Raw genomic sequence first — 27,644 nt, 5'->3', positions numbered from 1 at the left:
ATTTAAAAATAATAAATTCTTATGTTGAAATCACACATTGTGCAAGGTAGAGAAAGGTATTGTCTTTATTCTGATGCTTTTTAATATTACTATATTACACATTTTATATTTAAAATCATTAGTGCCGTGGTGTTTTAATGGTTTCGTGAGAATCACCCACATATTGACAGCGTATATCTGGCACATATGGTTGAGGGGTTATCTATGGAGGCTGGATAGAGGCAGGTCATCCTTTGTGTTTGTCCTTCATTCTCGAAATAGTCAGTACCCATATGTACAAAAGTGACCTTAATGAAACTTCTTTTCTGATGCTGCTGACTCAACTGCAGTTGACTTTTGCTTTGCACAATCTCAGTTTCACTACTGGCATTGCTTTTTTGGCATGAGACAGAAATTTGTCGCATCACAGTTTTAAAAGAAATATCAAATTCAGAGACAATCTTAGGTAATATTTTGTTGTTTTTTGATGGCAGCCATCATGGACCAGTGTCATTTTAGTATTGAGATACCACTTGCGTTTTTAAAAAAAAGTTGCCAGCCACCGCCAGCATTAGTAATCATTTTCACAAAAAGTTTCATGGCCCCCAGAATGTGTTTTGTATGAATATCTGAACATGCAATATATCAAAATATAGAGCAGACCCTTTAAGCCTTTAAGTTTTATTCTAGCTTCATGCATTCATTTTTTGATCAACACTTGAATATGGTTAAGTTTCATAAAAAAGACAACATTTTGAGAAAATCGTGTTTTTGTCAAAGACTACGTCTGGATCAGATTCAGTAAGATGATCAAAACACAGATGGAGTAGATCAAGTTCATCAACACCCCTAATGCTTGCACAGTCCTATAGCTCGTCATGGGTCGACATTTAATTAGTGTTGGGGAAAGTTACTTAAAAAAAGTAATGCATTACAATATTGCGTAACTCCCTTAAAAAGTAACGAATTGCGTTACTTAGTTACTTTTTAAGAAAACATATTTAATCATGGGAGGTTTGCATAGTATTCTGATTTTGCATTTGACTGATTTTATTAATTTTGAGGAATTCAGATTTTTTTCTCTCAATTTTTGTGGAAGTAAATGCATGCTCACGTTTATTCTAAAACTAAAATAACCCTCATGTTTACACACAACGCCTCTGAGTCTGCACTTTTTTCTCAACATTGGCACACGAGAGCTGTCAGTCAATAAATGGGAAAACAAAGTAACTTGCGTATTTGAAAAAGTAACTCAGATATTTTGTTGTAAATTTGAAAAGTAATGCATTGCTTTACTAGTTACTTGAAAAAGTAATCTGATTATGTAACTCAAGTTACTTGTAATGGTTTCCCCCAGCACTGCATTTCATTCAGAAACATTAGGCAGTTTTGATTTATTTGCTGTTTAATGTTGATGATCACGTTATTTTACATATGCATCTGCTTACATAATGGCTGTGTCTGAAAACCTAGGCAGCTGACTCGTTGCCTCGCTGCCTTATCAGACAATGGCTTGTAAGGCAGCGTTGGTGCAGGAAGGCACCTCACAAAACTAATTTCGGACAGACTTCTTAGGCAATGTATCCGTTTAATGATCTACAGCAAAATAGAGGGAGCTTTGGTGAGAACTAAACAAATATTTAATTACTACAGTTGTAATTTCTCGCTAGAAATTACATCAGAAGTGGAAAATGTTGGTTTAAAACTTACATTTACACACCCATTTAAGGGGGTGATGAATTGAGAAATCAACTTTCCTTTGAGCCTTTGATATATAAAAGTTAAATGTGATATACGAATATCCTGTAAGTTTCGGAGCTGAAAACTTCCTTGTTAGTCAAAGAAAAGCTTTTATTGACACCAGGCCCAGAAAACGAGAGATCTCAGAATATGTCGACCCTTGACGTCATCGAATGCTGAAGCGCCGCCTCAAGCCTGCCCACCGACTCGTGAAGCTAAATGGGTTGCGCTACCGAGCAATGAACATGCCGATTCCAGCTCACGTGCATAAGACATTGTGCATTTGTTTGCTTCATTTGACCGCGGAATTGATTGTAAACAAGATACTGGTCGAGACTGGATTTGCAGACATATTGAGATTAAAACATAATGCTGTGCCTTCTATATTGGATCCGACAGGAATGGTGCAACACACCTGTTCACACCGGGACGATTTTCGCGCGCGTTTATCGCCGACTTTTAATGCCTCGTGACTAAACAAAGGGCGCCAATGTGAGTGTGCACACCGACGCGCAAAACGCCAGGCGTAAAAGCGTCATTTAAAAAAAACCGCCTCGGGTTAGTTTTTTTTATTTTGATGCGGCGCGTTAAAAACTGGCCGACCAATGAGATCGGCGCTTTTGTTCACGTGCCTGGAGCTGTTGAAGTGACAGTAAAACACGACTTGGTGGCGCTCAAGCACAAAACGGTCTTGCCGAGCACACATTGATACGACGAAGAGGAAGTAAGTAGACAAAGAAGATGAACTGCTAATGCTGCTTGCCAGTTAGCAAAAAGTGTGTGAATGGTTTTGGCCATAAACATAATATATCTGTGGTTTTGGCAAGCACATAAATACTGTCTCTCTTATTCTTCTGTGTGACAAGCAAGTGTCAGAAGTGCAAAGTGCCGCAGCACCACCTTGTGTACCGGGAGCGCATCTACTGAATGTGCACGTTCACTCGGCGCATCGCCAGTGGATATCACTTGAGTGTGAACACTCAAGACGCGCCGAAAGACGTCACGAAAAACGCTGGCGATAAGCGCACGTGATATTCGTCCTGGTGTGTACAGGCCTTTATGTGAGTAAAACATGTTTTTTTGTATGTGATAGTATTGCATTGTTACAGATCGTGTTGATTATGTGCACATGTCTAACTGAACATACCTTAGCACGCTGTCAGGCTGGAGAATCCTTTATTTGAGGTGTTATTGGTTCATTCTATGTGTTTTTCAGACGGGCTACCAAAACGTAAGCCTGGCCTGCCAACGGGCTATCTTAAATAGTGAAATAACATTCCTTTCTTGTGCGCGTGTGTGTGTGTACGGTTCGCGGTTATATTCACTGATCGGGCTGGTCAAGTAATAAAAAAATAACATTCCAATCAATCGCGGGTGGATGAGAGATGAATCATTGTGTTTGTTTGATAAAGACATTTTGCGAGTCCTGTGAGCTTTCCCCAGACGCTGTCAAAACAATTCTCACATGTACTGAGAGAAGCTGAACCTCATTAAATTTGCAAATCTTATCTAATCTTAGCCGTGGACGTTTACTTCCAAGTCTTCAGTGCGGCACGGCCAAAGAAACCGAGCGTTTCTTCAGAGAGCCTCAAAACCAGGGCAAAAAATAGTCTATTACTTATTCATTATGATGTTTTTGAATGTAAAAAACACGTTAACATCATAAGTTGACCTCAGACAACAGTATAAAATGACAATTTTTGACCCTTTTAAGACCATTCTCATCCTTTTCAGCATCTTGTTCATATACACCCACTCATTTACACAATCATTTCTAATCCCTCCCTTGCTTAGAATTTCTTGCCCTCAGTTCTTTTTTCATCCTCACAGTCTCTATTTTAGTCTCCCATTGATTTATCAGTATTAATTATCCTCTTGCCCTGTCTCTGCATCCAAAGCGTCCTGTATTTTTATAGCTGTGACTTTCGGAATAGCTTCTCACACAATCCAGTTGACTAAAAATGCAAATATGCCATGTGCCATCTTCTTTTTATCAATATACTTCCACATTGTCCACTGTCTTAAAGGGAAAAATACATGCTAAACAAGTATTTGTTACTGTGAAATGTTCATCAAGCATCATATAATTATCATATAGTGACCCAGATATCGAGATAATATTGTATCACCAGGTCCCAGCTGATTCCCACCCTACTTAACACTGTCAAATTTAGTTTAACAGTCATTTCTCATTTTCCATCTCGCACACGCTCACACATTATGAGGGTGCAGTAGGCGGGTGGGTGGAGGATGGAGGAGGGTCAGATCAATAGTCTTCCTGCTTTAATTAACACTCCTCCATTCAGGGCACACACTAAACCAGCAGCAGTCTGCCAGCTCTACCATGAATCTGTGTCTGCATGTGTGGGGGGAGGATTTTTTTGGCATCAGTTCCTCACTTATCAGTTCATAAAATGTGTGTATGTGTCTGTCTGTTTAATCTTTCTTCTCTAAAATGGCATAAATTACTTTTATGTAGTGTTTTTCTCACATTTTAAGTTGGACCCTCCTGATTTTTCTGCATTTTCTGTGTTTGTGTGAATAGCCGCCACATATCTTCATGACAAAACGTTAAAATAAAAGTTTAACGTGAAGAAATAATCACAGAAATATGTTATTATTATTATGAAGAAATATTATTTTGGTATTTTGCTTTCAGACTAGTGGAAAGAAATCATCCAAATTACACATTTAAATGTTTATTTTATTAAACTTTATCTATTTGTTTTTGTGTATTTCAATTGGGTTTCATGGGTTTGGAACAACAAAGGAACTGTTATATATATCGTAGTCCCAAGGAGATGCATGATGCAGAATTACGAAAAACAGATATACTTTTAATTCAAAGGAGAATATTCAGGAGAAATAACACAAACCATATTCACAAAAGATGAGAACTGAGTATCTTGAAACACCAACTGGTGCTCCTTGGCCACATCCCCAGTGAAGGTACTGGCACAAGGTACGTCCAAACATCATGCCTAAAGGCCAATTTATACTTCTGCGTCGAGTGCACGCAGAGGGTACGGCGTACCCTACGCATAGACGCGTTGGATACGCCGTACCCTACGCCGTACCCTGACGCGCACCTCTCCAAAAATGTAACAACGCGTCAATTCTACGCGGACCGCAAGCGCTGTGATTGGTCTGCCAGAACCCTTCCCTCAGGTCAATAAATAAATAAAAAATCTGCGATAGGAGTGTGTGTGTGTGTGTGTCCAGAAATTGGATGATAGTTCCTTACGTCTGCTATAACACACTATTTTGCAGTCCAGCAATTCTTTATGGTAGTAAACAAATACATAGATCCGCTGAATATAGTTTATTTATTTTCTCATTAAAACCAAAGATGTTAATCAGTAATTGTATATCAAGAACAGGGACACATTAGGGTATATTTCGTGAATGAAGTCTCCGCAACAACAATCGATTGCTGAGCCACCGCTGCTGAAAACAGCGGCCACGAGCTCCGCATGGTTTCACAAACACATTCCAGCGCCAGATCGCCTTATTTAACTTTACTAATCAACTAGAGATGCTTAATTTGTATTAGATACAACAACTCAAGCTGCAAGAAAAGCCGCTCTCTCACTGCTGCTGATATTCCGACATGAATGTACAGATTCTACACATCAAGCTGCTTCTTCTTCGGCTGTTGTCTTGATTACACCAACATGCCGGAGGACACTGCCTTCTAGCGTCTGCATGTGGAATTGCACATTGACGCAGACAACAGCGCAGAAGTATAAATGCTCACGACGGCGTCGGCTACGCGCGTAGCCTACGGCGTACACTACGGCGTACACTACGGCGTACACTCGACGCAGAAGTATAAATGGGCCTTAACAGTCAATTAGTGTAGTGAGGAGAGGAGGGATGGAAGGTGGGTTTTTTGGAGGAGTCAGCGCTGGAGAAGGACAGGAAACAGGAGTAGCTGGTGGAAGGGGAACACCACTGCAGAGCTGATGGAGTGAGGAGCCAAGGTGGAGCCCTGATGGGTCTTGTTGCCAGAGCCTGAGGTCCGACTGGAGCTGGGTGAGATGGAGACCCCAGAGTAATCGAAGGACCAAAGGAACAGGGCGACTTTGCAGGTCCAGAAGTCCAAGGCGATGCCACTGACTTAAGGGATCGAGGTGAAGACGGGGGCCTGGCAGAACAGGGCAAGACTGGAGTGAGTGAGGACCGCTGACAACTTAAGGGACCAAGGTGAAGATGGGGGCCAGGCAGAACAGGGTGAGACCAGAGTGAGTGAGGAGCTAGAGAGAAAGAGGAACCTGATGGGGCTAAAGGGATTGAGAGCCAAGGCGCAGCCAGAGGCCTGGAGGTCCACTGGGAGCCTGGTGAAGTCTGAGTTTTGTCGGACCATGGCGTAGCTGAGGGAGTGCAGAGCCAAATGAGCTGACAAGCCAAGGTGGAGTCATGGTTCTGGAGGCCCGAGGTGAAGCCAGGGGATCTGTCTCGCAGAGCTGAGCTGGTGGAGAGGAGACCCGAGGCAGAGCCAGGGAGCTGGAGGGAGTCCGTGGCAAGGACAGAGCCAAGGAGCTGCGGGGCACCAGAGGAGCAGGTGAGTCCTGGTGAATGAACAGAGCCAGCAGTGATGATGGAGACAACGAGGTGGGCAGGTGACAGGGTGGGAGTGGAATGTCTAATGGATTCAGGGGACTAGACGGAGCCAGTGGTGATGATGGAAACAGTGGGGTGAGCAGGTGACAGGGTGGTAGTGGATCATCTGTCAGATTCCTAGGAGTAAGTTCAGGGGCAGTGACAAGGGTGGGAGCTGGCGCCACTGTGAAGTTAATGGGCAAGAGCACTTCGACTGGCTCATTAGATGACTGCCCCCACAGCGCGGACTCTAGGATGGACCTGGCAGTAGGCTTCAGTCTTGGGACGGAAGTGGGTTCTGGCTCTAGCTCCATTATGACAAGCTCTGGCTCTGTGGTTGGAGACGGCTCTCGCATATGGTCTGTGGCGGTGACAATGACTCAGGCTCTATTTCTGTGGCGGGCTCGGGCGTTGAGGTCAGGTCTGCGGCGGAAGATCTCTCGTGCCTTCCGGGACACTCTGGGCTGGAACGGTGGATCTTGTCTGGAGCATGCAGAGAGATGGCTGCTGGAGATTATGGATAACTCAGGGAGTCTGAGTTGGTGGCTTCCATGGTGAGGGAGGATCCGCACAGGTGTAATCCACAAACTTGGCGAAGGGGCAGTGACAGCAACCTTCCCAAACAGCAGCATCTGGCCTTTTCTTTATGGTTTAATCTGCTGTAAAAGTGTGAGATGTTTAAGTCCAGTGTATCAAATGCTTGAATGTGGACATGTCCATATTTAAGTATTACTGTCTGCATGGGGTATGTAGATTTTAAGTAAAAACTGAACATAACGTTAACATAATGCAAATGAATACCCATCTTCCCCGCTGCTGTAGCAGCTAGTGCATATATTATATAGCTCATTCTATATGCTATATGATATATTTTTACACTTGTTTTCACCCTTAAATTATCAGTTGTTATCAGTGTATGACAAATTTTGACAAAAAAAAAAAAAAAAAAATCTTTCTTCCAGATACATTTTAAGTGTTTGCATAATCTTCCTTATTGACTAATGCTGGCTACTTGAAAATTCATATTAATTCATAACAATGTCAGACTAAGCTGTAATCTATTTTAGCTCTTTATGTGTGTCTAGTACATTCCACCTATTTTAAGAAGTAGGATGGAATATATAAAATTGCTAAATAAATAAACATTCACTAATTTTTACTTTAAATACTGAAGTACATGAAAAAAATCAAGTACATTTGTACTTTTATTCAAGTAAAATTGATGAGTAATACCTACTTGATTTGTGTACTTCATCCACCACTTGTTAACATTAGTTAATGCATAGTGAACTATAATGAACATGAACATTTGTATTATTTAACATTAAGATTATTTAATAATGTTAATGTTAAATAATAAATACAATTATTTAACAAAATTGTATTATTTAACATTAACAAAGGTTAGTAAATGCTGTAAAAATATATTGCTCATTGTTAGTTTGTTAGTTTATACATTAACTAATGTTAACAAATGAGAACTTTATTCTTTACCATAAAGCACTCACTATCATTAATGTGCAACTGAAAAGAACATGATATCTATCTATATTTTAGTCCGTAGATGATGTCATGTATGTGTGTGTGTGTGTGTGTGTGTGTGTGTGTGTGTATGTGTGTGTGTGTGTGTGTTGTGTGTGTGTGTGTGTGAGCGAGAGAGAGAGAGAGGGTGCTGGTGTACGTGTCTGTCTGCCACTTATATCTCACCATATGCTCTGCTGCTGACACTATTGAGCTGACCTCCATTGCTCCCATTACTAGAACACCAGTGATATCCGCTGGGATTAAGCTTGGTTGTCACTGCAATTCATACCTTAAAACCCAGCAGCCTCTCAGCTGCCAGAAAGGTGCTCAAACTCAACAAATCTTTTTCATAAAAACAATATTCATTAAGTTTTACCAGACTGTAGGTATATTAATCAAACAATGTAACGGACTACATGCTTAAATTATGCCGAACGCCTTGTTATTTATAGTACAAATATTTTTTTATATTATCCTAAATAAAGTTGTTGCTCCCTAAAGACTAATTAAGTTAACTGATTCACAGATCTACATGCGCCAGTTTCACACCGCCACACATCTACATATGAGGCCAGGGAGGAAGTTAAAGCATGAAATGAAAAATCGCTACTCACCTTCCTATAACCACCTATATATTTATGTTATATATTATAGCCTATGCTATTGATATTATTGATAACCTTACAAAAAATAAGTATGCTTCAAGTTCATTTTATTAAGTATACTTAAGTAAAGTTCAAGTATATTTTAAGCATACTTTATATAGTAATTATTCTAATATCGATGTGCTAGAAGTATACTTGTAAGTGTAATTTTTCAATACTACTTGGGACTAAATTGGCTCACTTTTTAGTGTATAAAAGTATACTTTTAAGTAGTGGTGGGCCGTTATCGGCGTTAACGTGCTGCGTTAACGTGAGACTCTTATCGAGCGATAAAAAAAATATTGCTGTTAATCTATTCTCAAAGTTGGGTTGGGAGCTGGGTCTATACGCAAGCTGATGACTTTCACCTTGATATTTTAGTGCGGATGTATACCAAGCCGAATTGCACTGTAGGGGCGAGAGAACGAGTCTTCGAACCTATGTGTATGCCAACTAGTGTTGTCAAAAATATCCATATTTCGATATGTATCGATACTGAAATATCTGAAACGATACGATACTAATTTTCTACAGTATCGATATCACTTATACTGATACTTGTACATGTGTAATGACAATAAACTTGAATCTCATCTCATCTCATCAGCTGCGCTCTCCTCTCCTCTCCGACAGCGAGTTGACACGCACCGCCTCCTCTCATTCAGTCCAGTTAACTCTCTGAACATGGCGAACGGGTGTTCTGCTGGACTTTTCCTCATGACAGCGTGTTAGTATTGGTGTGACCGGTCTGAATTTCGTGCGGGGTTGCACATTACGTTAATACTACTAATTCCCGCAGATTTCGAGCTCGCATCTGAAGCACACACACACACACATACCGTCTCTGACATACAAGGGCAAAAATGAGCTCCTGTTTCCAGCTTATTAATGGTCAAATACAGTCAAAAATGTCTCAATGCCCATCTTGGTGAGTTTTAACGTAAACACAATCATAACCAGCTCACAGGAACAGTGAGATCCATGCGTGCGTCAGGTCTTAAAGGGACAGAAGTTATTTATTATTCAAACTACAAAAAGACAAACGATCACTTACGAGCACACAAATATACCTTTAAATGTACTTTAACATTTTATTCTAGCTTCATGCATCCTTTTTTTATAAGTGTACTACTGTCAAAATAATTGTCTGTGCTAATCAACAACAGATTCCATAATTAGAGTTTAAATTCTATTCAACCTAGAATATTCTTTTAAGTACACTCCTTATCCTCAGCTTTCTATGTTAAGAATATGGCTATGACTGAGTTTAAACCACCATTGACTGAGCGGAAATAATCTTCTGTAATTCCACCTGAACTAGTATCAAGATTACTCGAGAGGTTTGGCGTTCCCTGTTATCTTCTAACTAAAGGGATTTGAGGCAGAGAGGATTTAATTCGCCACAATGTGACACACAATAGGATGGGGATATGAAGATTTTGAAGTGGTCAACGGTAAGAGAAGATTTGAGGTCCATGCTTCACTGCTCTGTATTATGGAGGTATAGAGATAATACATTTGACTCATTTTGTGTGCAGTTCAAGAGCAGTGATGTGTCAAATAACCTGCGCAGGTTTTAGCGTTGTCAAAAATGAGACAGGTTTTATTGCAAATGAAATATGAAGAAATCACAGGCTGTTTTTAGATGTGCATTGGCCGGAAAAGTACATCATAAATGCTACTCTCTTGTCTTTGAAGGAGTCTAAAATAATAAAAATGTGCCATGTAATAGCATGTTTTTGACATGTATACATTGAAATACTTTACAGCATTATACAAATACTTTGTCATGTTTTGATGTAAATAATAAGGATTGAATAAAGCAATCGTTCAGTACTTAAAAAAACATCACAATGCAGGATGGCATAAAGGGATATTTCACCCACAAATTAAAATGAATCTTTTTTTTTGCAACATGTTGTTTTCACTCATTTTGTTTTAACCACACAAATCTTTTGTGACAAACATGTTCAAGTACCATCAAGGTTTTAAGAATAAAACAATTATAAATTGCATTTTGTGGTAGACCATTGCTTTGGTTGTGCTTTGGGCTCTGAGAGAGAGAGAGAGAGAGAGAGAGAGAGAGAGAGAGAGAGAGAGATTATCTTACTGCTCATAGAACATTCACTAGGCTTAAGAGATATAATCAGTTTAGATGGAAAGGATCTGAAGCTGATTAGCTGAAGACATTACTGTAGCTATACACTATATTGCCAAACGTTTTTGGACGCCTGCCTTTTCATGCACATAAACTTTAATGACATCCCATTCTTAATCCATAGGGTTTAATATGGAGTTGGCCCACCCTTTGCAGCTATAACAGCTTCAACTTTTCTGGGAAGGCTTTCCACAAGGTTAGGAGGGAGTTTATGGGAATTCTTCTAGAAGCGCATTTGTGAGGTCAGGCACTGATGTTGGAACGAGAAGACCTGGCTCGCAGTCTCCGCTCTAATTCTTCCCAAAGGTGTTCTATCGGCTTGAGGTCAGGACTCTGTGCTAGCCAGTCAAGTTCCTCCACACCAAACTCGCTCATCCATGTCTTTATGGACCTTGCTTTGTGCACTGGTGCGCAGTCATGTTGGAACAGGAAGGGGCCATCCCCAAATTTTCCCCACAAAGTTGGGAGCATGAAATTGTCCAAAAAGTCTTGGTATGCTGAAGCATTAAGAGTTCCTTTCACTGGAACTAAGGGGCCAAGCCCAACGCCTGAAAAACAACCCACACCGTAATCCCCCCTCCACCAAACTTTACACTTGGCACAATGCAGTCAGGCAAGTACCGTTCTCCTGGCAACTGCTAAAGCCAGACTCGTCCATCGGATTGCCAGACAGTTCAAAATCTTTATTATGGGTCTTGTCTGAATGTATCCAAGTAAGGTTTTATCTTGTTCACATAAATAATTGACACAAAATATTTAGAATATGTTTCAAGGAAAGAATTCCCAAAAAGGGGTTTGAAACATACACAACATACAAAATAGCCCCAGTCTCCCTTACACAAATTTTACCCCAAAATCTTTAAAAAATGTGCACCTGTCAACTATGCCAATGACATTGCTTTATTATAAGCAGGAGCTTCATCATCACCATAGTTATGAGCAGTGTTGGGGAAAGTTACTTTGAAAAGTAATGCATTACAATATTGCGTTACTCCCTTAAAAAGTAACTAATTGAGTTACTTAGTTACTTTTTAAGAAAAGTAATGCGTAACGTTACTTTTGCGTTACTTTTTCTCACCTGGGCTGGGCTTGTTTTTGTTTTTGTTTATAACAAAAAGGTTGTATTTTTGTGCAACGGTAAAGACCTCTTCATACCAAAATTTAAATAATAAGCCACAGGCTGAGGTAAAAATGCAAATTCACGCATGAACAGTAGAGGGCGCAGCTCTGGATAATGGGAGAATAGGATGCAGGAGAAAAAAGTTTTACCAATAAAAACAAAAAATCTAGTAATTTTCATCATCAAAGCAAGGTCAGCAGCAAGACATTAGTAAATTAAATATAAAGGTAGATTTTGCATAAAAATAGTTGTTTTATTTAACATTTAATTATTGGAGGTTTGCATAGTACTCTGATTTTGCATTTGACTGATTTTATTCATTTTGAGGAGTACAGAATCTTTATTGTGCAAGTGAGATAAATGCTCACATTTAGTCTGGAACTACAATAACCATCATGTTTACACACACCTCTGCACTTATTTTTCTCAACATGGGGACAGGAGAGCTGTCAGTCAAATTAATGTGTAACTTGCATTACTTTTTTGAAAAAGTAAGATATTTTGTTGTAAATTTGAAAAGAAATGCGTTACTTTACTAGTTACTTGGAAAAAGTAATATTACTACGTAACTCAAGTTACTTGTAATGCGTTACCCCCAACACTGGTTATGAGGCTATAAAAGTGATGCAGATGGGCATAACTCAACAAGTGCTGAAACACCATCGCGCATAACATCATCATCTGCGCACAGACTGGAGTGATGCTGCTGACGCAGGTGGACAGAGGGGGCGGAGTCACCGTTGCAGCGCCAGTCTCTCACTTCTCCACGGCAGCGTCACGTCAGCACTTCAGCGCGCTCATACGGAGCGACAGAGAGGAAAGCGAGCTCTCTACGCCCGGAGTCTGAGGCAGAACCGCCGGTCACATCTGAAACTCGTCAAACTGTGCATGACAACTCATTTCAAGGCATGGATTTGGACGCGGATTGTTGTCCTCGTGGAACTTTACATTAAATCACGGTTTGCTGCAGACAGCCCCGCCTTGTGACACCTTGCGAACCGACACCGGCTTTCTACCTCATCGCGCTCATTTATTGACGGATTTCAGTGCGACTGCTGTAAGCTTAATGGTGCGTCCGTGTGTTGCGCGCCGGGCTCTGGGCTGAACGCACGCACAAGCGCGGATCATGGATAGATAGCGCGATTCTCTCTCTGTTTGTCAGTGTTAATATCAGCGCCTTTCTCAATGGATGAGGAAATAGACACCCGCAAGATCAACAACAGCTTCCTCCGAGACCACAACTATGCAACTGAAGGTATATCTCATCACATGCTCTCCTTCTCTCAGGTGCACATTGAGTCAGAAATTCAATATTTGGAATCAGCCTTAAAGGTTCCTGGTTTGATTTCAGAAAGACTGACTGGATAAGCTGATTTTTATTGCATTACTTATTTATTGAGAAAAGTGAATAATATTTTCATTTAAGATCCTTAATTCTAACATAACAGAATTTTTTTAAAGAACATGCATAGAGCTCAATAAAAAATACATTAAAAATCTTTTAGGAGTTACAGTTTATGAGGTAGGATTTTATTTGATCCCATTAGGACCGGTGCCAGATTATGATGGAAATCCTTTTAGCAACTCTGTGTCCTTTCTTTTAAGTGCAGATGAATATTTCTCTGATCATAAGTGTGTCAGTCATGCTGGCCGTGTAACACAAATATAATAATGCGAAATACTGATAGTGTTTTATTCAAGCTAAAAATAGCTGAGCAGTCTGACTAACACTTTAAGAAGATTTTCTGGTGGTTTAGTCCGCCCATGCTCCATCATTGTAAGAGCTGACAGTGTAGATCTCTGCAATATTTGAATGTGGTCGAAAATAATGTAGAATCTGTTTCTGACAAACTGCGGTGGAATTCCACTTCAATCCATTTGAATGGGAATATTAATTATACAACACAAAAGAAAAACTAGCTCTTTTAGAATACACATTATGTAGGAAATAATACCACCACCTCTTTATGAGTTCATACAGTAGGGTCATAAATGACGCCTTTAGCATCCTTTAGGATTGGTTCCAATCCAAATGATAATGGAAGTTCCAAATGGAATCTTGTACACATTCCCAGGAAAACTGCATATTGACAAATAAATACCTCCTTGTCATTTCTCTAGAATCATCGACTGAAATGCGTACAGTGGAAACCTACTATATAAATTGGCATGTTTTCCATTGTAAATTGTTGCAGTTCTTTCACTTGTCTTCCAAGGCAAGTGCAGCCAGTGCAAACTCTAGATTATATTGACAGTATAAAGGCATTCTTCTTCTCTGACAATAGACAGCTGAAGAGTTTCACTGTGCCAAACCCTCCTCTCATGCACAGACAAGAAGCCTTCAACAGGACTGGTGCGATGCATCAGTGAATGGGGGGGTTGGTTGGAGACAGAGACGGAGAGAGAAAGGGAGGGCGGGAGAAGGGAATAAATCAGAGATTAAAGCCAGAGAACACATAGACAGATGTGATGTCATTCCAGCTGCGAAAATCCACATCTCAGGCAGGCTATGCTCAAATCCAGTCTTTAAGAGTATTTATTCTTAATGAAATCAAAATGGACCCTTCTTAATTCACATGGCTGGTGTAATTCACTAGCCTTTGTGTTTAAATGTGTGTAGCCAAAATGTTGTGGGAAATGTATTTATTGTATTCTGGGGTAAAATGAGTCAAAATGCTGATGGTTAGTCTGGTAATAGGAGCCATTGTACATGACGTGTTGATGTCAAAACTGCGTGGTTTGGCAACTGTCTTCAGTTTTGGAGCATTGATCGCATCTGTGTGTGCTTCACCCACTGACCTTAGATGCGCTCCTGTCGTCTGGAGAATAGAATCTACTACATGCCACTTCTCATCTTCCCTTGTTAATTCTCTGTGAATTATGCAAGCGCTCCCCTCTCATCCATCACTTGCAGCCCTTGTAGAACATGCTGTCTGTGTGTCTGATGGCCAAACTTACCCCTACTTTAAAAGAGAGTCACGTTATTAAATCATGGACTATTTATAGCATAGTGTTCAGAAAAAAATGTACATCTTATTTTAGTACCTGTAACTCTAAGAATAACATTTTCACACTTAAAGAAACAGTTCATCCAGAAATGAAAATTTCTAGTTTATTTCAAACTCATATGACTGCACTGATTTTTTTCCCCATTCATTTTCCATTCCATTTATTTTCAAGCTTTAAAAATGAATCAAAAGCACCATATTAAGTATCGTTAAAATTCATATGACTTGTGCACCATATTCGAAGTCTTCTGAAGCCGTACAATTGCTTTGTGTGAGGAACAGACTGAAATGTACGTTAATCTTCTGATAATCTTCCCTGGCAGTGAGCTGCTAACCACTAGATCATTGAGTCAAGTGAGTTGAAGTAAACAGAGTTAAATTTGTTTACCAAGCATTCAGACTTTTGTTTTTGTGAACTGGATCAACCGATTCATTGAAAAGATGTGCTTCATTTACGAATTGGACATTGCTACTTCTATCATAAGCTCTTGTGAATGCATCAAGGAAAGTTAGGATGGATGTCATATGTCAAATAGTGAAAGGTGTCGATTGCAGCTTCCATTTAGGTTTACTCCTTTTGCTTCAAAGAATATAACTTGCTTGTTTTAATGTAAAATCTAATAATCAATAAACGTGACTACAATATAGAGGAAAATATCAACAATCATGATTGTTGTAATCATTCAGGCCTATAATATAACAACTTCAGAAGACTGAAATATACTTGGATGCCTGGTTTTTTACATCCTTTTTGAAGATTTATACCATAAACATTTATAGATTTATTTTGACAGGAGTGAAAATGAAGCTGCAATGTAAACTGCACTTTGTTTAATGGATTATATTGTTGTTAAACAACATACTGAAGCTGATGAAACACCTTTTCGGGGAAACAATTTTTTTTGTAGACTAAAATTACGAGTGGACATGTGACGGTATTAAATTTTCATGTTGCGATAATTGCTGAAGCTTTTATCACGGTATTCGGTATTATCACGGTATTCAAATTAGTTGCAAAAAGTGTTGTGATTTATAACCGGTTTAATAACTTTTTCTTATAACAAAAATAACTTGCAATAAAGCAATACACAAAAAAATTATAAAGTAAACACATTTTTCAAACAGATAAAAGTGCAAAAGAATTATAACGACACTTTACAATAAGGTCCCATTAGTTGATGTTAGTTCATGCATTAACTAACATTAACAATGAGCAGTAGCTACATTTGTTACAGAAGTTATTATTCTTTGTTAACGATAATTACAAAAATACAACTGATTATTGTTGGTTCATGTTAGCTTAGGTTCATTAAATAATACAGTTATTACTTTTGATTTCAATCATGTATTATTAAATGAAATTAATACATTTTTTAAAGTTTTACAGAACAATAATAAAGAATCAAAACATTTTCAATAATTTTTAAGGGCATTTTGTAGTCCAGATTAAAATATAAAAATGTTTACGTTTGGAAATAAATAGCCTATTAAGTCTTTAAAGGTCCCGTTTTTCGTGTTTTTTTTGAAGCTTTGATTGTGTTTACAGTGTGCAATATAACATGTGTTCATGTTTCATGTGTAAAAAAACACAGTATTTTTCACACAATTTACTTATCTGTATACCGCTGTTTTCACTGTCCTCAAAACGGCCTAAGAATTTCCTCGTTCTATGAAGTCCCTCCTTCAGAAATACGTAACGAGTTCTGATTGTGCCAGCGGTTCCCGTGTTGTGATTCGACAGCAGCTTAGCTCACGTTGCCCGGAAAGGTCACGCCTCTTACCATAACGGGGAGATGAACGCGCTCAAACTACAGCCCCTGAAGGCAAAACAAAGGTGATTTGACTCCGGGATGAAAATAACAGCGTCTGAACGACATGGCGACAAACACAACCGAACCGAACCGAACGCAACGCTTCCTCTTCTCCACGAGGGAGCAACAAGACCACGCCCCCTTTTTCGTGTATTCTTGTGGGCGGAGGTGAGTCGACAAACTGTTCTACTGACATCATTAAAGCAGGATATACCAGGATGTAGTCCAAACCGGCCGTTCACTGTAGGCTTTGAAAGGAAACTTCTGTCAAATAATATATCTCGCTTGGCATTGAACTTTGAGCTTTATAATTTTACAGGTATTATTTATGCTCTAATAGCAACATTACACACTAACTAAAGTTTGAAAAATGGGATCACGAAGAACAGGACCTTTAAGTATACAAGTATTTGGTGCTGCGATGCACACACACAATGGGAATACAAAAATTCAAATAGCAGTTAAAAACATTTAAATACTGTTCAGAAACAGAAAGTAGCGCAGCTACTTTGTTTTTGTAATTAATAATTTGTCACCGTATTTTGGAGTGCCCATGATAACAATATTGTGCATGTTTATTATCGTGATATTACTGTATACCAGCACATCTAATTGCGAGTTGTGAAAATGACATGATCTAGGACCTTTATACAGTGCGTGCCATTGTAAAGACTATAAGTCTATCTCGCAGCCTCGTTTTTATCCTCGTAAAGTTCTAACATAAATAAGGTCTATTGCATGGTAAAAAGCATCCAGGACAGTATTTCAAAATTTCTTCGTTTGTGTGTGGAAGAAAGAAAAAAATTATAGATCCTTGGAATTACGTTATGTTAAGGGTGCAATAGGTGATTACAGAAATATTCTTTGTTATTCTGGTTGAAAGTAATCACTATGTTAAGTGGTCTAAATGTATTTTAAATGTATGTTGTCTGTGGAAGGCGTAGGACCATAACATATTAGTTCAATCATTGCAGTTGGTCCGAATGAAATTATATCCTGTGTTCCCTGTCAGTCAACGTGTGTTTGCATTCCACTGCGCAGCCTGTTCACGTAGACATCATACGTCATCAGCGCGTTCACGTACGCTGTGCAGGCACAGTGAGAATGGCAGGCAAACAGTTGTTTACATTGGCTATTTTAGTAGTGTTACTCACTGTACTGTAAAGTTTTCTCACCTGTGAACGACACATGTAATCCAATAACGTCTCTGGTCGTCTCGTTTCTGGTCTTTGCATGTGTTTTGGAGGAGGAGTGGCTTTGGACTGTGATTTACAGGGAGGGTGGGATCATATGCTTTCAATGCTAGCATGTTAAAGTTAACATTTTCCAGACCACCTTTTTCCCCATTTTATGGACATGAGGGATGTGACGTGTTATGTAGAAATGTGCTCTTACATTTCTTGACAAACTAGAATATCATAAACACTTGGGTTTGGCTTTTGACTCGGTTCAGTAAACACAACCTAGCTACTACCGCACATATAAACACCCTAGAAACAATGTAAACATCCAGTTGTTAATTGTCTTGAGCAATGCGTCAACAAGCTAAGATTCTGAAGCACTCTTGCCTAGAATTATAATAGCATTTACAACTGACTCTGGGTAATGGGGCAGTAGGGAAAACATTCAGAAGCCTCTGAATGTTGCCTTTTTTAAGCACAGAGCATTGTCATTTGCAGAAAACCGAAAAACAGTCATTACCAGAAAGCTTTGAGGAGCTTACAGCTTGAGCAGTTAACTACCGTCGTACAAATGCCTCTGCGGTTTTGACAATCAGATAAATAAATGATGACCTATGCATTTTTAAAGCAGTTTTAATGCTACCATGTATTCCTGCTACGCTCTGGTCCACAAGGTTCTGTCAGCATCTTTGTGCAGGGTAGACAACAACTCAGTATATATACACCACGAAATGAAAGCCTTCACAATAAAAGCAAAGGTGAAACTTATACATGGGCTGACAAACAAGTGGCGTTGAAGACCTTTTGACCTCAGTCACATAGAAAGATCAAAGGTAATGTTATTTAAATCACAGCTGAGCAGACAAAACGACCCAGTGAATGTTTAGTCTGCAGTCAAATAATCATGCACCATTCAAAGACATTGCCTTCAGCTCAGACATTTTATTTTTCTCAAAGTTTAAAGAAGTTGTAGTATCAGTGTAGTATCATGAGGTGAACTACAGTAGATGCAGGTCAGAAGGAAACTCCTTGAAAATCAGCGGTGATCTGTAGAATTTGGCCTGGTCAGGTGCACTCAAGGGGTGATTGCGAAGGCAGGGTCACTTGATGAGCGATCCTTCTCTAATCTGATCTCAGCGTATTATCTGGCTCATCTCCTTCCCTCCAGATGCCTCCTCTGAATTTTCTGGAAAGCAGATTTTCTCTAGAACAGTATATTTAGGAAGACTGAGCAAGTACTACAGTTTAGCACGATTAATCGTATTTTAATTCTAACATTTTCTTCTCTCGATTAATTAAAAATAATCATTGTGATATTTGCTGTTTATTTGTCCTGAAAGCACTTTATTTGACATTTCCGTTATCTTGCATGGGTAACAAGCCTCCACTATCTTTCCTGCTTGGGGTTGCCAGAGTTTTTCTCTTAAAAGATTGTCTGAGAAGGTTTTACCTATTCTTTTCAATCTGGCAACAATGTGCACATGCTCTCTCTGGGCTGCAAAAAGGCTAATGATCTGACAAAACGGACAAACGTGTGTTGTTTAGTGATGAAAGTGTCATACAGCAAGTTTGTTAATTCATTTGCTGCTATTAAATCTGCGAGTGAACCTTTTCTGATGAACTGTAATAAATCCAAACATGAATCTCGATTGTGATTTGGTTGTGGTTGGTGAATAAATGCATGTATGCACTCTGTAATGAAAATGTATTCCTAATATTAGAATTTCACTGTTTTAGTTTTTGAGAGAAGCTTGTTAAGGTTTTACCAGTTTTAATGTAACGCAGTTGAAAATAGCCACTGACCGTTTGCATTGCTTAGGCATTTCAAAGTAAAAAATTGCTAAGAGAAAAAAAAAAAGACAAGTAGGCTATGATTCTCTGCAGTCTGTTTGTACAAATTTGCATTTGTGGAGCAAACTGGATGTTTGGTTTATCTCATTTGCAACTGAATTGCTTATCTTAAAATATCTAATGTGAAATGCATTACCAGAAGTTTTATTAATGGAAACTAGTGTTCAGTTTACTCTTATCAATATAATTGTAATCTATATTTTGTTTTGGTATGGATTTTCAATTTGATGAAGCTATCATAGTTGGTTAAATGAAGCCCATGTGGCACCTACAGGTGAAGTGTAGTCTGTTAGTGAAGAACACGTGAAATGTGAAATAACTAGTTGCTTATTAGCTTATTAGCATGCATATTACTTGAATATTGGATTTTTATTAGTACTTATAAAACATATAAATGGCTTATTCTGCATGACCGTATTCTACAAGCCATAATACCCAATACCAATACCTAAATTTAACAACTACCTTACTAACTATCAATAAGCAGTAAGTAGGAGTTTGAGGCAAAAGTCGTAGTTAATAGTGAGAATTGGACCCTAATCTAAAGTGTGGCCACATCTTAACACTAGAACTACCAATGAGGTCATTTTGACCGTTTTTAAATTTTGCAATGTAATAACTTTGTTGAAATTAAACCCATATAGCTATAGCACCCTGACTTTTCCTAAATATGTGTATATTTTCTTCTAATATAGTTATTTTATTACAATTTTAAAACACAAAAGCGTTCTGAGTAGTAACTTTGGGCGAGGTCTAGTAGCTTTTACACAATTATATATTACAAAAAAGATCGTAATACGTAGACCTATTTGTGTTCGCTTGGTGCTCGGTTCTCCATTTAATCCATATTGTTCGATTTGATTCAAATTGAGGATTTTGACACTTTTTTTAGGGTGATGCCGTCATAAAATATGATGACAGACATGTAAAGCTTCATTCTAAAACCTCAATAGAAGCTTCAAAATGTAAATATGACATGAAAAAAATGACATTCGGTGCAGTCTTGTACGAGTGACTGCTATGGCCATTCTAGTAGTTATAGAATTCCGGTATAGTTCTAGTGTTAATGTTTAGATTGACAGGATGTAGAGGTACATTCATTCCTTTTGATGAAATATTTTAACCCTATATTACATATTTTTGATATAATATATTAACCAAATCATGGTCACCATTGAAAGGTCTTAAGATGTACAGTGTGTTGCTTGTACAGTCATTTGTTCGAACAGGAATGATACAGTAGTCCATTAAATGGTAGTTGTAACCAAGTCCCTTTTCTGCTCCCAACAGTCCCTATTGTTATTACACCATTAGTTGATGGAGTGGACCAGGGACACATTAACAGTTTGTAGGGGGTGGCGTCTCTGGACACAGGCAGTTCATTACCTTACAGGCACAGGGTAGTGACGTGCCCTTCAGACCTCCTGACCCTGCGTTAGTGTAGCGGCTGTGTCGCTCTGCTGGAGAGTTTGGGGAGGGGGGTGGGGTCTATCCAGAGATCCCTTTGGCTCCATTGTGAGCCTCTTGTGTTGGCTCATTAAAATCAGATTGCTGATGCTTCCCGTTTTGGCGCCTCTCTCGCACTTTTTATCAAATGCCCCACGGCACTGTAGCACAAGCTACCAAATTTTTTGACATTGTTTGCACCGCAGTTGCCTCTCTCTGTCACCTCCTGTGTCTTCTCGTTATGTTTACCCAATTTGTTCGACAAAAACCTGTACCTCCTCTTCCTCTCCTCATTACTGCACCGTCAGCATCATGGTTCCCTCCTTTCATGCTGGTTGACGGACAAATGGATGTGCCCCGGTGCATATTGACAACCGTTTAACAGGAGCAGTCAGATAAACGATTTTTCCAGAGCTGAACTAGATTGGTAGTCATCTGTGTGGAACGGCCACCCTATTACCGACCACAGCGTTCTCAAAGAAAATAGCTTGGAAACCTGTATGAAAACATGTCAAATTACCACAGATGCTTCTTCATTTAATGTCCACAGCCATCATCTCTAGAAAGCTGATGCGATGGTAGTGGCTATTAGAGGTCGATAAGATTGAATTTTGCCCTCTCGAGATTTAATTTAGAGTTGTTTGAGCCAGGAAAGGTGGAAAATAAAACATGCACAGTTATGTTTTAGAGAGGATTTGCATATTTAATGGGAAAAATCTTTATATTCTAAAGATGTACGGTGATTGCATTGAAAAAAAAAACATTCCAGATACTCTTAAACCGATTCAATGTGGATCATTGGCTTATGATGAAGAAAGCCCCAACACTTTGTAAACAAATCTTGTTGTTTGAACATTTTATTTGCCATTCCAAATTTTAAAAAATGAGTCAATTAATGGACAATTACCATCGCACACCTGTTGGTAATAGATAGGTGTGTAAAAAATCTCAAAAATAAAAGGAAATCCCGCACACTATCGACAATTGCTGAAAATAGACACGTTGCTGATAAAACGTTTTTGATATTTTCTGCAAGTGTTAATAGTGTGCAGGAAAATTTATTCAAGAAAGAGATCGTTTGTGAGTGTTCTTTTGTTATATATTGTGCAATTTGGCAATCGTAATACTGCAGAAATAGTAATAGTATCAGAATATAGGCAGTTTAAACTGTTGTTAATTTGGTATCTTGGGTAATTTAAAGAACATCATAATTGTGATGAAGCCTTTTTAATTCCATGATGACTTTCTCAGCTGTTCTGCTCTGTCGGTGGAGTAAAGCCATCATCCTTTCAGCCAGGAGGGTTGATGATTATTTAATTTCACATGCTAATGTTCCCAGTCAAGGATAGCACATTAGCATGTGTGGTCACAGTGAAAACACTAGAGACCGCTAAATGAAAACCAAGAGAACCCTGGCAGAATATATTTCATATAAATTCACAAAGCAGAACATTAGTGTTCCAAATTCACAGAAGAATGAAAATTTTGACATCATTTACACACCCTTGATTATTATTATTCTTTTCTTTTAGTGTGGAACACAAAAGCAGTTTAGCGTGTACAGTTTGAACATTTATACAATGAAATACTATTTGTGTAGGGGTATTGTAATATACCTGTATTGACGATAACTGTGATATTTTAAAAAGTGAAACATTGATATAATGTTATACTACTCATTGTAATATCGTAAGGCAGCGGCTATTTGCACTAAGTGAAAATAGCATATTTTCTTAGCGATAGCTGATAGCTTTACACTGTTACACTGCCACGCTAAATCGTGTCAGAGGAGGTGACAGACGAAAGTGAGAGACTCTAACCACACTTGAAAAAAGTTAGCTCGCTAGTCTGGGAGTTTTTTGGATTCCGTAAAAAAGACTTCCCTACTGTCATATAATATGTAAAAAATAGTGTGCTAAAATGAGAAGTATGTCCGAATTCATAGTATTCGAAAAACATTAGGCGAAAAGTTTGTCTGGCTATCACCAGACCAAGCTCAATTTAAGATCGAACATTGGTCTGGGGAGTCTGCTATGTATTTTCTACTGCACAAGAGGCTTGATAAACGAGCATAAATTAAATGACTCTGTACGCAATTGGATAGTCCTTCAACCAATCAGACCACAAGAGGTGTGATCAACGAGCATAATTCAAATGACTCTGTATGCAATTGGATAGTCCTTCAACCAATCAGACCACAAGAGGCGTGATCAACGGGCAACGACCCATTGCTTCTCTATCCATCATCGTGTTAAACCCGCCAATAGCACGCCAGGTGGATAAGCCAGTCTGTGATTGGTTCCCGCAAAAGTGTAACAGAAGCAGTAGAAATGAATGTACAGGTTTCCAGACTGAGTTGCAGGGCGAAATCAAATCGCAGGCAGATCAGGCTGGGTTTACCCAGTCTAGCGAAAAGTACTACTACTGCTGAACTTCTGGAGTGCGCCTCTGGCTGCGTTCACACTGCAGGCTGAAACGACCCAATTCCGATTTTTTTGCCCTTATGCGACCTGTATCTGATCTTTTCATGACAGTCTGAACGACACAGATCCGATCTTTTCAAATGCGACCCAGGCCACTTGGGTATGTGGTCCAAATCCGATACATATCCGATCTTTTGAAATGCGTCTTCAGTCTGAACTGCCAGGTCACATGTATCCGACCCGCACGTCGTTCATACAAGACAAACTTCATCATTGTAACTCCCGTTCCTTACTCCAGTCCAGTGGTGGCGGTAATGCACAAGAAATAGTTGCTAACCGCCAATAAAAGAAGAAGTACGCACCTGTTGCTAGCCAATACACTCCAACTCCAACGCGTTTCTGCACTGTTATGGGCCGCCGCAGACGTGTCTCTTCCCGTGACAAAGTTAGTTGAAGGCGCTCGCAAACATAATTGAAGGTGGATCTGGTCATTCTGAAGTTACTGACGAATTCGGTATCAGTAAAGCCACTCACATCAGTATCCCACCACTCCTGGCTGCGACTCCGCACACGCACGTTTCTCTGTACCGACGTTGCTACCACTGCTCCACAAAACGCCATGGCCAAAAACCTTGCTCTCCTCCTCTTTTTTAATTTTCTTCTTAACATGAGAAGGTTGTAATGGTGCTGGCTCCGTTGCGAAAATAACTTTAATAAAGCTAAACGAACTCCAATGCTGACACCCATATTTGGCTACTTCCATAAACAACAAGTGACGTCGTTGACCGTTGAGTACTCTTCTGCGCATGCGGGTCACTTCTGGGTCATTTCACGTTCACACAGGAGATCACAAAAGGTCGCATTTAATTGGAAATGTGAACGGCCTTGCAAAAAAATCGCATTTTTTCAAAAACTCGGAATTGAGCATTAAGCCCTGCAGTGTGAACACAGCCTCTGATTGACACTTTACCATGAGGCCACAGGAAAGGATTTGTGAATGGCAGTTCACAACTGACACTGGTAGGTCACATGACAGTGACAGCATGGCGGATATAGTACGTCCACATTTCATGCATACTACTCATATTCATAATATATAGAACACTTTTTTTGTGATGGTCATGAAGTTAGTTTCATACCAAAGTTGAAACTAGCAGAGTTAACCTCCAACTTGCCTCAACACCTGTCTGGAAGTTTCTAGTATGCCTAATAAGACCTTGATTAGCTGGTACAGGTGTGTTTAATTGGGGTTGGAGCTAAACTTTGCAGGACAGTGGCCCTCCAGGAGCAGGATTGGACACCCCTGACCTAGACAATATGCGATTTCGGACACAGCAAGAGTGTTAGACACCCCAATCTGCTGGAAGTGCGAACAATAGTAAGTTATATATGTTTTTATATATGTTTTTTGGGTCAAAAAAAAGAATAAACAAAAAACAAAATAAAGTTAAATATGAATTTGACTTAATAGCATTATTATTATATATTATTTTATTGATATTGCCAATTAAAGTTAGTCACCGTTATTTAAATAGTGGTTTATACAGATACAGTCAAATCAATAATATTGCTGAATATTAAGTGTCCTGAACTAAGCACGCCAAAGATGACCATGACAAGGAACCTTAACTCCATCAGGTGACCCAAATGGAGAAACAAACATTGGGTGATACCAGGCTCCGTCAGGGGGCCAGTTCTCCTCTGGCCAAACAAACAAACATGCTGTGAATATGATTTCAGGCTACAACACAAGTCAGATTGTGGATTGATATCAAAATATTTCATCTAACTCTTGCTTGATGTTTGGGATAAGTCACGATGGCAGTTGGAGGGAAGAGGAGTTGTAGTCTGTCTAGCAGAGCTGCCGTTTAGCCAGTAGTGTACGAATGGGTTATCGATGACTGATGAAACTGCGTTGTGGTCCTAGTATGGCGCATTTTTAGCTGGCCATAGATGTCAGTGCAGAGTCTGGTTCTCTTGGTCTTCGCTGAGGATCTGTGCCAATGGCTGTCTAGACGATGAGGTCTTCACAGGGGATCTGCTCCTAGTTCCTGCCTAATTGTCGTGGTCTTCGCTGACATTCGGGGATGTGTTGTGTTCGTCTCAGGGTGCAGGTCCACTATCTGATCCTGATACGCACCGGATTCTGAGCTTACCTGGCTACGGTAACCTCAGGATAAGGACGAGGCAAACAAACTAATATAAGTGTAGATGCCTCTTTCGATGTAAGAAGTTTACCTAATAAATGCAGCCTATCAACTGCAATAATATCATTAACCTAAATTATTTTGGCCATGAATGATAATCATGTAGTGAAAATCTGATATTGTGACAGCCCTTGTTTGTGGTCTTCTTTTGTTGTATGGTAAGGAGTAGCTTGGACATTCTGAGACTGGTGCGACGTCAAGTGGGCAGCACAGCTGCCACAAATTTGGCAGTGTAAATAGAGAAAATGTGTCACAGTGATGTGTGTGAGACGTCTTGTTTCTCCCATACTCCCAATACAAAAACATTCTATTTGGTCTCCGTTTACAGCATATGGGCACAATAAACCTGTATTAGAGATGCAGATGGTCGCAGACATTGCCTGTAATAGAGACAAATAGTGCCAGTGTGCACAGGGTGACCATGAATGCTGATGTTCAGGATTCGTAAGCTACTGCAGGAGTGATAACAACCAGACCCATTAATGTGGACCAGATGTCACATTCACAGTCATGCGCTCTCTCTCTCTCTCTCTCTCTCTCTCTCTCTCTCTCTCTCTCTCTCTCTCTCTCTCTCTCTCTCTCTCTCTCTTTCACAACTGCTTAGTCACACTGTGAACTGCAGATATTTACAATCGACATGGATCAATCACTATGCATCAGAAGAACTGTAAGCCCCAGTCCAGTAATGCTATTTAGCCAATGTTGGGGAAACTACTATGAAACTTGCCAAGATGCCATCTACTCATAAATGAAACTGCAGTCACGCTACTTTTTTAGATAGCTAGTTAGGTTCACCAGACATATCGGATAGTATGATATTTTTTTTCTGGCACAAAAACTGTCATGGTTCTTGAATCAATAAAATCTTAAATCTGATGACATTACACTTGTTAAACAGACACATTTACCATAAATACAACAATACAATAACAACAACAAATACACCAAATGTTAAAATGATGACGAACAGGACCTATTATGCCCTTTTTTAAAGTTTTGATTTAGTTTTTGGGGTTTACTAGAACAGGTTTTCATGCTTAAATGTTCTAAAAACACCTTATTTTTCACATATTACATTGACTACGTTTACATGTGCACCAATAATGCACATTTATTTCTAATAATCAGAGTAAGGTCTTAATCGCAGTAAGATGTTTACATGACATGAGCACAACTCTTCACTCCAGTTTACATGCAATTTTCATTATTCTGATTAAGAAGTATGGTTATACCACACTCAGATAGGCATACAGTATGCATGTTACCGGCCATTGTTTTAATCTACTCGCATCAAATTCATAATACAGGATACTGGATGTTATCCGGTGCCGTGATGAACATCGCAATGCCGGGTTTGCCTGCTGCTGTCGTGTTTTTTCGCGGCGTCTAGATGAAGACGGAGCAGAGACTGCGCAGCGAGTTGTGTTGACAGAGTTTAGTGATTTGGAGAAGAGAAAACTTCAGAATAATGTCACGTAGTTCATTCATGAAGTTGTGTGAGCAACACACTAATCTGACCACACTTTGGTCAGAATGGTAATAATGCGATTAAGGTGTTTACATGCCTATTTATTGGCGTAAAATCAGCGTACGCCACCTAGTTTAATGTGACTATGGTTACTACGTTTACTAGCTTAATCGCATTAGTTTGATCAAAGTATTGCGTTTACATGAGGTACAGTTTAATCGCAGTATAGTCAAAATCCCATCATAATCGCATTATGAGGGAGCATGTAAATGTAGTCATTGTTGCAGCAGCTTTCTTACCAGTCTGTAACGCTTTTTCTTTATGAAGCCATTCCTTCCGAAAAGCGCAATGTGCTCCGATTGGTCGGCTTGACTAGTGTATTGTGATTGGTCAATAACTTTGCACATGTTTCGGAAATGACACGCCCCTTACCATAACAACACACTACTAATGCAACCCAACCAGGCCTCGCCCCTTTATTA

At 39.3% G+C, this 27,644-nt stretch overlaps 1 protein-coding gene across 3 annotated transcripts in view; it reads left to right on the top strand.

Moving 5' to 3' along the window:
* ppp2r2bb (protein phosphatase 2, regulatory subunit B, beta b) overlaps positions 1–27,644 on the top strand; it is a 104,615-nt gene that overhangs the window by 29,255 nt on the left and 47,716 nt on the right. The window contains exon 1 of one of the 3 annotated variants that reach the window (XM_079835485.1): positions 12,539–13,022. The exons of 1 other annotated variant lie outside the window; for it this stretch is intronic. In XM_079835485.1, coding sequence (XP_079691611.1) covers positions 12,953–13,022 — 70 coding nt within the window. In that variant the 5' untranslated portion in view covers positions 12,539–12,952. Of the gene's footprint in view, positions 1–12,538; positions 13,023–27,644 lie in introns of those variants that run through there. One more of the 3 variants, XR_013817943.1, reaches the window with a different exon arrangement.

Source organism: Gobio gobio (assembly GCF_949357685.1).
Source record: "Gobio gobio genome assembly, chromosome: 14".
Taxonomy (NCBI): domain Eukaryota; kingdom Metazoa; phylum Chordata; class Actinopteri; order Cypriniformes; family Gobionidae; genus Gobio; species Gobio gobio.
The sequence above is the reverse complement of the archived record's forward strand: the minus strand, read 5'-3'. Positions and strand labels throughout refer to the sequence as shown.